Consider the following 14698-nt stretch of genomic DNA (forward strand, 5'->3'; position numbering starts at 1 on the left):
AATATCTGTCCAAATGATCATGAAAAAAAGGATTACCGGCCATAACTAAGAAATCCAAGTTTGATTTCCATTTCAACAGAACTAGGGAACTAGTTGCCCATGATCTTGTGTACTGGTGATTTATAAGTTAACTAAGGCTCAAAATCGATTCACCTGAGCAGCCTAGCCATTGTCCTATTTACAATATCGGCAGTACATTAGAGGCAAAATAGTCACCAATTGAAATGCCATTTAACAACCAACAACGGTGGTTGCTCCACCCACCACCATTTACTCCATTTCATCATCTGTAACGGTCATTCTTCCAACTACTGGATCAGTCATCATTAAACTTGTCCGATTACGAGAGGCAACACACTACTGTCTGAATGAGTGACGGTCACTGTGAATAACTGATAGCTTCACCTCACTGAACAAGGTGCAGCCCTCCAATATTAAACACAACCCAAATCAACGGTCCTTTAAAGACGTCTTCATAAACAGATACATGCTGTGTATCCTTATAACACCACTCTAGAAACAGAAAACCCATAAAACACCTGCCATTTCTGAAACCTGCCTTTTATGCAAAAAAAAAAGTAAACCACAATCAAAAACTTTTCAAATAATCTGAAAACACACAATCATCGATGTCATTATTAGTGTGGTTGTGGCACAACATCATTACATAGAGATGAACAAGATGAACACTCACTACCCAAAACAGTTCTCTGGTGCTAAACACTTCATTCCAGTCATCGCCACAACGAAGGCTGGGTACACCTGCTGACGCACTTCATTTACATGGCCACCAACACCCCATCACTTAAATGACTACACTCCAGCCCATTACCGCTCAAGTTTGAGATTTAGAGTTTTGATGATTGTCACGTCTAATTAAGCTGTGTATCGTTATACATCTATTTTCCTTCAGTAAAAAGTAATTATATTTTCTTTAGAACAAAAATAATTAACAGTAAATGCAGTGTAGAGATTTATTTCTTTTTGAATAAAGTGAATAACATAGTTTATGTGAAACAGAAGTATGATTTCTGATATACAAACAATTATGGTTGTTATAAGAAATAGACAATGTACCACAGAAAACCACAAATTTGACAGATTTCCAGAAAATAGGAAAAATGTACAGGTACCTTGATATATTTGTGCTACATGAACATATGGATACACAACTTTTTTGTTTCCACAGGTTTATGCTTGTTACACATCCAACTGTAAATTATTAGCAATATCTTGGGGGAATATATATAGAAAGATGAGCAAATAGTCCCTGCCCGCCTTGCTCACGATGCTCTACTAGTGAGTAATAGAGTACATAATCTGGCCTTCAGAACCTACCTCTCTCAGTGCAGTATCCGTGATACTGTCTAGGTTCACCGAGCCTTCATACGTAAGATAATGGAAGACATTGAGGGCACGCACAGCCTCTGGTCCCCGCTGCTTGTATCCAAATATGAGGTCAATCCACTGATGAAGTTGGCACGAGACAAACTCACTTTCCAGGGCCTGTGAAGTGGAGAAAGGGGAGATTCTGAACTCTTGTGCATTACAATGCAATAAAGCAAATACAAACATACATATAAGAGCTCATTCAAAGTAAATCAGTTGGCCGTTTCCCATTTAAAATAGAAATGTGGATACTGTGATTCATCTTTAGCACACAAACAGGAAACCACAGCTGTATGTTCTGATTGCAATACCAGACAGCATAGTTTAATTTGAACAATTCTTGAAATTACTTATTTACGATTTCGCCAGGACACTGACTTTTTCTGGGCTTGTGATCATAGCATCACAGAAGTGGCATATCCTAACAGTGAAGCACTTTTATAACACTTTTGAAATCTTGGCAAAGCTATAATAAACAAAATAAAGAGTCGGTGCACGCAGCAGGACTTTCACTTTTGTTAAAATGTGTTCTGGGAAGTTCTTTTCTTACTAAATTTACTATACCTTTGATCTCACTTGGGCTTTTATTTCATTTCATTGGGCCTCAGTGAGGTTCAAAAAGCATTTTGAAAGTGCTACACAGCTAGTACACATCACTATAGGCATTGTTGATGATCCCACTGGAGGACCTGAGGCATCACAGGAAGCGTCATGGACCTGTAGGTAGCCAGAAGTTGCGTATTTTCAAAGTGCTTCTGAAACATCTGCATTCTACAGTGATGCAAAGAGAAAGGAAAAGTCCTGCCGAGGACCGGGCGTGCTCTATGAACATCGTTTTTTTTAAAGGGTTAGTGCTCTCTTTAAAGTTTCTGCGCTACCATTTTACAATGTAAGACAAATGCTTATCAAAATGCTGCATCCCGCCGTAAGGATGAAATGAGATTATTTTGCATGCAGAGTTTTTGTTATTTCAACGTGAGGCCTAGAAAGAGCGAGAGACAGGGAATTATAATTCACTGTGTTGCCCCTGAAGTTGGTGTCAGCATTCAGATACTGCTCGGATATATGCTGATGTATCTGATATTTATCATAATCTGGAAGAATGTACATGAGCGTGGAATCATAGCAGTGAATGCAGTGCTGCACAGCGCGGGCCCCGCATCATATTACTGCCATCTATCACAGCCTTTTCTTAAAAGGTGCTATGTGGACTTTTGTCCATGAAGACTGACAAAGGATACATTGTATATGGTATATTACATGCCATTTATTGCATAGTGCAAACACCAAATTGTGCCTCCTGGGCTAAAAAGCGATGTGGAAACTAGCAGTGAGTTATTCTTGAAAAAACGCAAAATAAGACAACATAGTGTTCTTTTGAATACACATTTTAAAAGTAACATACACTTGTTTTATTGTACATCTTCCATTTGATTTATATAGATGTGATATAGTGCCAAAATATAAATATAGTTAAACTTTCACAAGCACAAATTCAAAGTAAAAGCCCCTCTCCTGCCTCCCTTCTTCATACAAGATTCACATCAATGCTTAATCAAGCACAAAGATACAAACAGAAATCTCCCCACTTATAAATAAAATAGTCTATCATGGACATTGGGTAGCTATCAAAATTTGATGCTTCATTAACCTTTCTGAAGTCAATACAAAACCTCCATGAATGATCAGGTTTGGCAACCAGCACGATAGGGGAAGACCAAGGGCTTTGAGAGGGTTCGTTAATATCTGCCTTCAACATAGCTTCCAGTCCTCCTTGAATAATCTTCTTTCTACTCTCAAGAATGTGATAAGGCTTTTGATGAATAACCTTTCCTGGAGGAGTACGAATATAATGATATATTCCTTTAACTATTCCGGGCTCAGCTCTAAATACATTGGGGAATTGTAGGAGGTGTATTAGGTATTGTTTTTGGTTTTGTGCCAAATCAGGAGAGTTTAATTTGTTGGTATCTTTCTCTTTGATTAATAAACTGGTTAATAAACTGGTTAGTATCACAGAGGAACTCTTAATAGGGTCCTCTTTCCATCAAGTAGATTCATGTGATAAATATGAGTGTTAATATGAGTTTTAATCTTTCGGCCAGGCTGGGAGATTTTATAGTTGATGGTCCTGTCCATTCTATGATTTCATAAGGGTCATGCCACCTGGACAGCATTTTACTTTCAGAGGATGGAAGTAAAACCTATACCTTTTGACCTTATTTGGCTGTTTAAACGTCATAAAATAACATATAACATTAATGCTTTTATTAGTTAATTGTTGGTTATTTTGTCAAATTAATAAAGTGTTGATTTTCTTTTTAAATAATACAATATATTCAAATATACAAATTATAAACAGGAATCTTTGTGATCAGGACTGAATCCCCTTCCGCTGGATCAATTCAGGATATTTCAAACCTAAATTTAATGTCGGAAAGTTCTTTTCAATAGCCAAGTTCCACTCCAAGTATAACACAAAGTTCTTTTCATTCCATAAGTCCTTCACTTGGTAAAGTGACTGCCTTAATTCCAAAAGGATATCTCGCTCTTCAAGACAATTGTTAATGCTTCCAAAGTCTTCTGCTTGGCAAACCAAAAAGACATTTTCTTCACACATCAGGTCAGAAGTCAAGATAATTATTTTCTCTGAAGGCCAATAGCTTTTCATCACATCACATTTTTCCTTCATAAGGAACACGTTAGTCAGGATGAGTCATTCATTTTGTCAGGAAGGTTATACAACAGTTCACCAATAAATAGTGGTGGAATTGCCATTGCTTTTCCACAACATCCTTCTACCACATTCACAGTACTTCAAATCATCTTTTTTCCTGGTCCACTCGCCTGCCAGGACCAACTAGTTGTCCCTTTCCTGGTTTACTCAACTGCCAACATAAAAGAACTCCTACTATTACAGCTTGTACTTTGTGTTGAGGTTTGTTCCAAACTTTCCACACTTAAATCCTCAATGGGGAAAGTTGAACCAACAACTGCTTCTTGTGCAAGTCTGGACTTTCAACACAATGGGTTTACAACTTTTTCCACAAGTATACTGTACAGATTAACAATGATTCTCACATTGATCTGTTTACCCCAGGCAATGTAGGTTACAATTATCTCCCCCTTGATCCTTTCTACAAGCAGGGTTTTTCTCCTGCAGTCTTTGGTTTCTTTTTGCACCACCAATTGGCTGTTGGTAATGCAGTTTGCAATGTCCCCTTACCGGATATCCCTCTTTATGAAAGTTGTATCCCCTTGATTTTATTATTGCCCTTCTTTGGCCTAGGCAATGCAGGGTACAATATTCCCTTATTGGATATCCCCCTTTTGGTAAATTGCCTTTACTTTGTTTGATTATTGCCCCACTTTGGCAATATTCTCTTATTCAACCTCTCTTAATAGGAGAGTTGCGCTCAAATTGCTTTAATTGAAATGTTCAGTAGTCAAAAGCTTCATTCTTGCACATCGTTCTACTTCGGAGGGCCCTGGTGTTACCTATAGCAGGGCAACTCACTGGTAGGTCCCGTCATCTCCTTCTGCCTCACTGCTACATTGTTCATTGGGACTTCGCTGGTCCTTGAGCGCTCCCATCATTCTCCCGCTGCTCGCACAGCCTGTAAATGGAGCTTTCACTGCTCTGCACGCACTCCGGTGAATGCCACACACTGGAGTGGGAGGCAGGACACGGAGAGAATCTCTCTCCCTTGGGACAGATGGCCCCAGTATCGCTTCCTGCTGCACCTTCTCTGCATCTTTCAGGATTCCTGACTTCTGCCATGTTCTCAGTACGGGGTCCCGCTGTTAGCACAGTGGCTGCTACGTCTTCTGCTTCTTCCTGCTGCTTCGCAATGGCTTGGACCTGTAAGGCCTTTACATAGTTGAAGGTTCCCCTCAAGTGTGGGCCATTGCAACCACTAGACCACGTACCAAAGTTAGGTAACTCTGAATCCCTTTTCTTTTTCGCAGTACTAAGAGCATTATGGGACTTGGAGGCCATCAGAATGATCAATTTTACAATAAACCATTAAGACTATAGGATGATTAAAGAAATAGTTCAGAGGGTTTTCCCATTCCTCATGACCAAAATCCCCTCCCAAGTGATCCTCCCACATAATACCACCCTCAGGGTCAGGATCAGGTAGCGGCTGACTTTCACTGGCCACATGAGAAGGTTTCCAGGTCAGGGTTTTTTGGATGATCACCTCTGATCATCACAACAGGCATGGTAAGGTATTTTCTTTACTGCTACCCCGTCTTTTCCTCACCTGAAAATATATTACCTTTATATTACCTTTAAACACCCAAACAGATTAAATGGGATTGCAAATAGTGCCAACTGAGCGAGCACGGTCTATACTACCTTGGGTCATAAAGCAGTCATCCAATCAAAATGCGATGATGTAGGAAAATCTGTGCTGAAGAAAAGTTTACGGGCAGGAATACTTTGAACTACTTTGCTTTTTAACAAATGAAAAAGTTTCATCCTGGACTCTCGTGCATTTTCAATCCATTGTGCATGCGTGGTGATGGTGAATTAAATATATAGATACATATGGCGATGTGTGTGTTACAAGTGTCTATAACTGTACCATTGAAAACTGAGCTGACTACTGTATTGAACATTCTTTTCATCATTCGCATTGCTATTTCATGGATGCATAACATGTTTATCTATAAACTGATTCACATATTTCTATTTTGGTCATAAAAATACTATGTGCAACTCTGTTTATTGTCCTGAAAGTGGGGGAATGCTGTAAGGAATCCATACTGTTAAATTTGGGGTCCCAGATTCTCGATAAGAACTTGATCAAATAAAGGAAAGGTTCCCTCAATTAGATGTCGCCCGATTAAACCATTCTACAATGTTGAGTTTGTTTCCAGTATCTAGAGTAGATGAGCAGAAAGTGAAAGCAGCAAGGAGTGGTAAACAAAGCAGCAAATAAGAGGACAGATGTAGACAGGTTGGAATTTGGTCTTTCTGCCCCGGAAATCTGAGTGTGCTAGGAATATTGAAGCCTGGCAACCACCAACAGAGTGCACATGCTTACTGAAGCTCTAAAGGGGTGCTTAATAAAATAATCTAAACATTGCATGCACACTCCTAAGTAGTCAGACGCCATCTCTCACTGCTAATACAAGGTCTGCTTTGTTCACAATATTCACATTTCAACTTAACTACTAAAAGGTAGAGGACTGAGGTCAGCAAATTCCATATTAGTTTGTGTCCAGTAGTTGATTACAGGTGATAACCTGTCCATGGAGAGCGCTTTGCTCTCTCCTTTCAGCTTGGCTCTGGTGCCACAGCACCCATAGGGAGCCGGGATCTCCTGGAGCACAGGGGAGAACAACCCAAGACACTGCCAACACAGAGCACACGCTAGATCCTGCAGAGTGCAGACGCCACAGCACCACATTCTCCTGGGTCTGCCACAGCCACTCACCAGTCCAGAGGGCGGAAAGGCATGAACGCAGGCCTCAGCGTTGCAATCTTGTGGGGAATATGCTACCCATCCTCGCATGGAATTGACGCTGTGCATCTGGTGGGACAGCACTCACAGTCTCTGGGCCAATCCCAGGGTGCCCCCCATAAAGTCGGGGGTTTCTGACAAGCATTGGGAAGTGATATCATGGGATGTCAAAGTGAAATATGCAAATTTCATTCAGGCTTGTCTTTCATGGTTGAACAAAAACAATACACGTCAAAAAAGCATTTGTTACGAAAACAGATTTTCATCTACTTAAGTATAAAAAAGCACACACCTGTTCAATCTGAGAACCTGTCAAAAGAAATGTCCTGCATAGTAAGATGCCCATTGGAGACATTGTGTACAACCAACAATTGCCATGGTCTTGTGGTTAAGTCTCTCATTTTAGTGGTGTGAGGCCCGCCTGCTGTTAATATATATATATACATCTTTTTATTTCTTTAACAGACGGGGGGGTGGCATATTCTGTGAGAAACCCAAGGATAGTTTCACTCCTACTACCCTCTGCGTAGGTGGCCAGGGAAAGATCATCACTCTTGGATCCTGACCCTGGCGGGTGGAGAAGTGAGGGAGGATCAGCTGGGTGGAAGTTCCTTGAGGATTGGGCAAGACATGGTATCCGCCTTTTCCCATTGATGACAAACCAAAACCTCCCCCAACCTTTATGGGCTTTTACAAGCCAGATCCTCTAATGTTTTCACACATTACATTTGACAGGAATACCATTAAAAAGACCAGGCATGTCTTGCTAATAAGACTAACTATAGTCGGGCAATTAATGAAAAGGACTCACACCTACAACCCCTTTACACAATTTAGGTGTATAAAAAGGGTGGGTGCATGAAGATGAGGGGAGAGAGGCAAGACACTGTTGGGAGCTGTGGTGAGCCAGCTGTAGAAGCACACTGATGAATGAATTCGCTGAAGGTCTGGGCGAGTGTGAAGTGGGAGCAGGAGCTCCGTGTTGCAGAGGTAAGGCTAAGGAAGGAGACCAGATGAGTGGTCGTCCTTCATTCTATCAAAAGGACTGCTCATTCTCTCATGGCACTGCGAGAGTGTCTGAGGAGCAGAGAAAGGCCCCCATGGAAGGAATCTGCCAAGTTTGGGGCCAGCGTGATATAGAAAAGGACTTCAAAGTGAGCCGATTAGTTTTTCAGATCAAAAAACCTGGCGCTACTGTAACCATGAGTCTCATGAAGTGAGCCGCTATTGTTAATGAGACCGGAGACGTGTACAATGTAGCTGAGTGGTCACGCCTCTTGTTAAAGGAACAAGCACTTTTTCAAACGTCTCAGAGCGTTATGAATCCTTTTTTGAACTAATTAAGCTTGTTGATGTGGTTGTGTGCTTTAAAAAAGGAATGTTTTCAACCAAGGAATCAAAGTACTGAAAAGAAACATATATTGAATACCCAACTAAAGGGAAATTGAACATTGAAGATAACCAGTAAAACGCTATTGAATTTATGTTGCATCACACACTAACTCAAATCTTGAAGCTGAATATAATTAAGCAACATAAGCCTGCATTCAACTCTGAACTGCAATTGAATTATATTGAATGATTATGGAACAATGAAGAAAGCCTAAACAGTGAACCTTAAGAGTGAATAAAGTGTGACAAGGCTACCATTTGGAAAAGGGGTGTGACACACATGGTGGCAGTGCCACGAGGCGGCTAAGGAGAAACTAGAGGAGCCCAAGAGCACACCCCAAGTACAGAAACCAATAAAGGGAAGCAAGTGAATGTAACTTGCCGCACAGGAGCAAGTACCAAGGAACCTGTGTGAGACATTGAAGTGTTGGGGAAGGGAACCCTGAGACTTGGCGGGTTTATATGTGTTGCCTTGGGATTGTGGTATTTGCAACTTGGGGAAGGGAACCCCGGATTGATTCTGAACTATATTGCTTTGAACTGGAGAAAGGTAAATGTCAAGACTCTTTTTCATGGAACTTTCTTATGCTTGGGGAAGGGAGCTGAGAGAAAGCTGTGAGCTGGAAGAAGCTCAAAACCAAGTTAAATATGGTTTATTTTGGCTTTGATATCCCTACACATTTGTTTGTTCTAGTTGTGAGGGAAAGAACAGGTTTTGGACACAGATGGACTAGTAAATTGAACTCCGACTCAGACTTTCTTTAGTTTCGTTCAGGTAGGGGCATCCCACCTTAGCACAGGGCAAGCTAGGCCTTCAACCATCCTTACATTTAAGTTAATAAACATGTTTTGCTTGAACTTTGTCATTTGTCTGTGTCTTACTTCATGATGCCTTCACACCTTCTTCACAAAGTGGGCAGACACCGTCCACCCGCGTGCATGATCCCTGGACTTGAGCCCTAGTGCCGCCATTTAATCCTCACCAATTTAGAACATATGAAATTCATGCACATTTTACAAATCAATCTCCATCACCATTTACTAGCCTGTTAAACACCACTCAGGGCTTACAAGAGTGACCATGTAAACATTATCAGGGACAATTTCTACATACCCTTAAAGACAGCACAAACCACTGAATACTAGCATCTTGTACTCAGAAGTTGTGCTTTAGTCACTAACTTGCTGAACCCAAAGACATGGGATCACAACCCAGCTTTAGTACTTGAGAAATCACCTTTGGGAAATCATCTTGTGGCCCTGTGCTTCAAGTAAATGTGTGTAATGTACAATTGTACACCTGTAATGTAAAATATGTGAAACAAGTCATACGACATGGCGTCTAATACTGTTCTGTAATCCGGCCTCAACTGGACCCCTACACCGTACAGTTCTATGTACAGCACATTTCCATCCTGCTATATATAAATGTGCTCTGTAAAAGGACCCTACGCCTCCTTTCAACTAGGCTTCTTTTCCATTAAATGCGTGTACATCAGCACTCAGTTAAAGTAAAACATAACCCCAACAATATCAATTAGCAATTGTCTAGGAAAGCAATAATTTAAAAACAGCATCGAACAAAGGTGTGTCCTCACTGTTCACACTGTATCAAAAAGTTGGGGATCAGGCAGCAATGTCGGGAAACAAATAGCCAAGCAAAAAACACCTTTCGTAGATAGCCCACCAGTGTAGCGCTCATTACAAAACCCATAGTTTGTTTTGAAATCCTGCAAATTAAGTACTACACATTATTTGACAGTTTTGTCAAATGACCTGGTGTCGTAAAGATTTATGGCAGTCACCAGCAGACTATTTCTGCAAATGCAGGTCTAGTCCTGGGGACCAAAAACACATATTCAAGTCCTTGGGCTAAATGCCTGGCGCAAAGAAGGTTAAGCACACGTTAACCCCGGCCTGGGATAATGGCAGTCCACTTCTGTTCGGGGAACCTTTACACTGCAGGCTTGCCTCGCCTCTTTCATCATGCACAGCTCCTCGGTTTCATTTGCTCGATGTTAATGACCTTGTTTGTCATGAATGAGTTCCTGATGCTCAGAAGCACCTAACGAAAGACAGAAGTGGAAAAAACACAGAGGGCCTCGATTCACGAAAGAAAAGGAGGGTCCTATAAAATGTTATTTCTTAAAATAAAGTGGGCTTCATGTTCAAAGACATGAACCAAATGCGCTACTGTCTTTTTTCCTTTCCATTTAGTTTTATTTTGGGCAACAACCCATAAAAACAGCCCACAACAATACCATAGTCCATCGAAGAAAAATCAAAACCCAATTTTAAAATTTACAATGATGTCAATCCCCCGTGAATCATAAAATCAGAAATAATTCCATGACATTTCGTGTAATGAACACTAAATGCAGAATCAAAATCCCGTTAGACACATACATTTCAGTTCTAAACACATTTGAAACCAAAATTTACAATATTGACTAGCTCCCATGATTGCCATCTTACGAAACTGTCTTCATCTCATTAAAACAACACAAAGTTAAAGCAGTTAAGATATGAAAAAGTCTGCATACCTACAACAGGCAACCTCTTTACTCCAGTTCAGCACTTAACCTAATGTTCTCATCTCACGTCATCATACTTACAATATCTAAACCAATAAAAGCAAACTTTTATACAAACATTTCATAAATTATACCCTTATGTTACTATTATTCTCAGGCACACCGTAAGTTGCTGAAATGCATGTGTGCTTACTTTATGTTTGGGGAAATCGATGCACTTCAGACTTCTCTCACTTCTTTCATTGCGCTTAGATCAGTGCTCTTCAAACTTTTTTGGCCTGGGCGCCCTGAGCAAAATGTGGGCTGGCCGGGACGCCACAAAATGGCCAAATGGACAGCAAGTCCAAATGGATATGAACTATCATGCGCCGTCGCCGCACCCTGATGACAGTATAGTCTCTGGGCTCCCCCACTTGCTCCCATTCCAGTCTCTGGGCACCCTTATCCCCCTCCCAACCCATCCCCTGGGCTCTTCCAGCCCTACCACAGACCCTGGGCTCTCCCCACCCTGCCCCCACCTGCACCCACCAGTCCCCCTGTGGAGGGGCTTAAATATTTCCCCCAGATATGCCATAGCGACCAAGTGTAGTGAGGAAGCCCGAACCAATCAAGAGGGGTTTGGAGGGTTCTCCCACTGGGAATTTTTTTTAAAATAATGGGTTAAAATTATGCATTTTAGAGCACGCTTTTAAAAAAAAGTGGGTAAAAATCAAAACAGTTTGCAATTGGCGCTGGGGAGGGGCCTCCGTTATCCCACTTCTAGCCCAGTCCGTGGGCTCCCCCAACCCCACTACATCCCTGGGCTCTCTCCACCCTGCTCCCGCCAAAGTCTCTGAAAATGGCAATTAGGCTAGTACCTGAGAATACTGCTTTGAAATTACAGTGGCTGACCCTGTGCCACACAATTTTATTTTACTGCTTGATAGAGCCAGCTCAAAGAGATCCCCGGCAGGTATGTTTTGGGCAGGGTGGGGCAGGTAGTTGGGAGGGGGGAATGGCCATGTGGATTTATTAACCTTGCTGTGTGCAGTAAAAAGCGGTTAAATAATCAGCTATTATGCAGAACTCCCACAAGCCTGTCTCACATCTCCCTCCTAATTTATCCCACTAGTTTTGGCTTACAAAGGGTGCTTAAGTGCCAACTAATAGATACAACAATAAATGTGCGGCACATGATATAATTAAAGGTTTTTTTGCTTTGGGGCACAAACAGGCAGAGGCAACATAATGGCATCCAGTGCGTTACCTGGATGAAAATTTTACAAACAGCTGTGTGAAAAGGTTCCTTTTGAAGCTCTACAAGCCAAGTAAATTGTAGAGGATAAATCCTTCAAAAGACAAAGGTTTGAGGCATTGGCTTTGCCAATACTTGCCACTATTGTGGGTTTGAAAGTATGCTGTGCCGGATTCGTGTTTTCTGGTTTTCAGAATTAAGGCATCAAGAAACGGTGAACCATCTTCAGGGCTTGTCATTATTTTTAAATATAGAATTCTGAGGCACGGAGTCATGCTGTCTAGTCTTTTTCAAATCATTTAATCTCACAAAGCAACATTAACAAAACAATGCCAACACCTTTCATTTGGAGGTCTGCTCATTTCTTTTCCCTCTGCTGGCAACAACAATGGGTTCCGATACAAGATTCCTCACTATCCCTACATTTGTGCAGCAAATGTGACTAAGTGAATTGCGGCAATAAACGCTTCTTGCCGGCTGGCGCGGTTGTGTTCTTCCAGTTCATGGTGCAGTGACACTGCCAGAGCCGTGTGAAGGAGGCGTGTGTTAACGGTGGGGGAGAGGGGATAAAGTGGGCTACAGGTGTTTGCCATTTTTGTTTTAATTTCTGTTTTATTTGTTATAGTTGTCTTAACAACTTTTCAAATTTTAAACATATACATATACTTCCTATTATACATTCATATTATTCATTTTTGTGAAACAATTCAAATTATGTAAATAACACAGAAACAGATCATACAAGAAAATACATAAACATTTATTGTAACTATTATAATTTAACACAAAGAAATATCTAAAACATACCTTTTTACTTAAAATTCATAAAATTCAAGCGAGAAAGAAGAAAGAGGGCCCAAGCAAACCAAAAGACAGGGTACCATCATATCTTGAGGTCATTTCTACACTTATTACAAGCAATCTCTTACTTGTCCACACTCAAAGGATAGTTACTTTCTCCTTTTAGTTTCCCAAACCAGGTAACACCATTTGCAAATACTGTACTAAGGCTAACTGAATCCTTGCACGAGTACTTGAGAACAGCAGATGCCACATTTTGTTACTCTCCATGGCTCTCTGAGTAATTATCAAACCCTCAAAACATCTAGCTCGTACTTCGCATAGGGCTTCACATTCTACTATTAAGTGTTGAAGAGTTTCTCTTTGTTGTCGCACACCACAGTATCTACAGTAATTTTGTTCCTGTGTCAGCCTTTTTCTTTTACAAAGTACATCTGTAGTGTACCAGAGATTTAATCTAAATCTCAGATACCCCATTCTCACTTTCGGTGATGGGCTTCTTAATAGATAGCTTGCCATGGCCCCATATTTTTTTATCCCAAATAAAAAGATATTAAAATCTTTATATTGTGAGCATCTTGTCATATTCTCGGACCAATCTGCTAGATATATTTTCACTTTTGCTCTGTCGGGATTTAATAGCAATAGCTCAATTGTAATATCTGCTTCAGCCAATTTATCCACTACATGATTTCTCCACTCAATAGAAAATGCGCTGCTAGATTTTAACATGTGATGAGCTATCACCTTCAAGATGTTATTACTTTTCCGACCCAGCAAACAATTATGAAAGAATGCGCACTGCTTCCATGTTACCTGAGCATACACAGATCCAAGTCCAAATTCATATTGCAAAATCTCCATTAGGACACTACTTGGGAAATGTAGTATCTGCTCCCAGTAACTTGATTCTAAATGGTCCAAATAATACTTTTTTTGGGTAAAATTCCCTCGACACCATACAGTACAATCAGTAATACCTTCATTTTATAGAACAGTGCTATATGTTTTAAGGAAAATTTCACAAACGTTTTAATTAACAATCGTGATTGGGAGGTAAGTTGTGTTTTATTCCCTACAACTTCCTCCTCTGCTTGTCTATTTTTTACTTTGTTAATGAATACCTCTAGGTATTTATACTGGTACACACTCTGAACTAGTGCATCATGTACCCTCCAGAAGTACTGTTTACTCTGAATACGCTGCTTCTTTTCACCTTTTAATATTTGGGTTTTCTCGATATTGATTTCCAAATTATTTACTCGCACATAGGCTCCCGACTGTGTCAACATTCTTTGCAGGACTTGGTGTTTTTGACAATAGAACGAGGTTGTCCGCGTAAAGCAAGTACGGGATTTTTTTTTATCGCCCAGCGTGAGTGGGTCTCCCATAAAGTTATAAAATTCTTCCCTAAGATCCAAAATAAAGAAATTAAACAAAAAGGCTGCTAAGGGGCACCCCTGTTTTAGCCCTCTTTGCATCCTAATTAAGGGTGAGAACTTGCCATCTATGGTGATCCTAACTCTCATTGACATGTTTGTATGAAAAAGAATTTTCAACGAAAGGAGAGTATCAGGGCAATCATGATTTTTTTATTTCTTATATAGGATGTTTCTGTTGATAGAGTCAAAAGCCGTTTTTAAAGTCGATAAACCCTAGGTACAAGGGTTGTTTCCGCGCTGCCTGCTGTGCTTGGATCATATTAAAGGTGATGATATTTGGAATAGTCCCCAAACCCTTCATGAATCCTGACTGTAATGGGTCAATTAAGCTTTTACTCTTCACCCATGCCTGCAGCTGTTTAAGTATTACCTTACAAAATAGTTTACCAGGAATATCTAGAAGGGAGATAGAGCATCGCCGAGTAGCTATAG

At 40.6% G+C, this 14698-nt stretch overlaps 1 protein-coding gene across 6 annotated transcripts in view; it reads right to left on the minus strand.

Annotated features, from left to right (window-relative positions):
* Nucleotides 1-14698, minus strand: part of NBEA (neurobeachin) — a 2584133-nt gene that overhangs the window by 238288 nt on the left and 2331147 nt on the right. For all 6 annotated transcript variants that reach the window (XM_069640609.1, XM_069640605.1, XM_069640608.1 and 3 more), the window contains one exon: nucleotides 1339-1506. In XM_069640609.1, the coding sequence (XP_069496710.1) occupies nucleotides 1339-1506 (168 nt within the window). The remainder of the gene's footprint in view (nucleotides 1-1338; nucleotides 1507-14698) is intronic.

Source organism: Ambystoma mexicanum, chromosome 7q, assembly GCF_040938575.1.
Source record: "Ambystoma mexicanum isolate Mex_15411 chromosome 7q, UKY_AmexF1_1, whole genome shotgun sequence".
NCBI lineage: Eukaryota > Metazoa > Chordata > Amphibia > Caudata > Ambystomatidae > Ambystoma > Ambystoma mexicanum.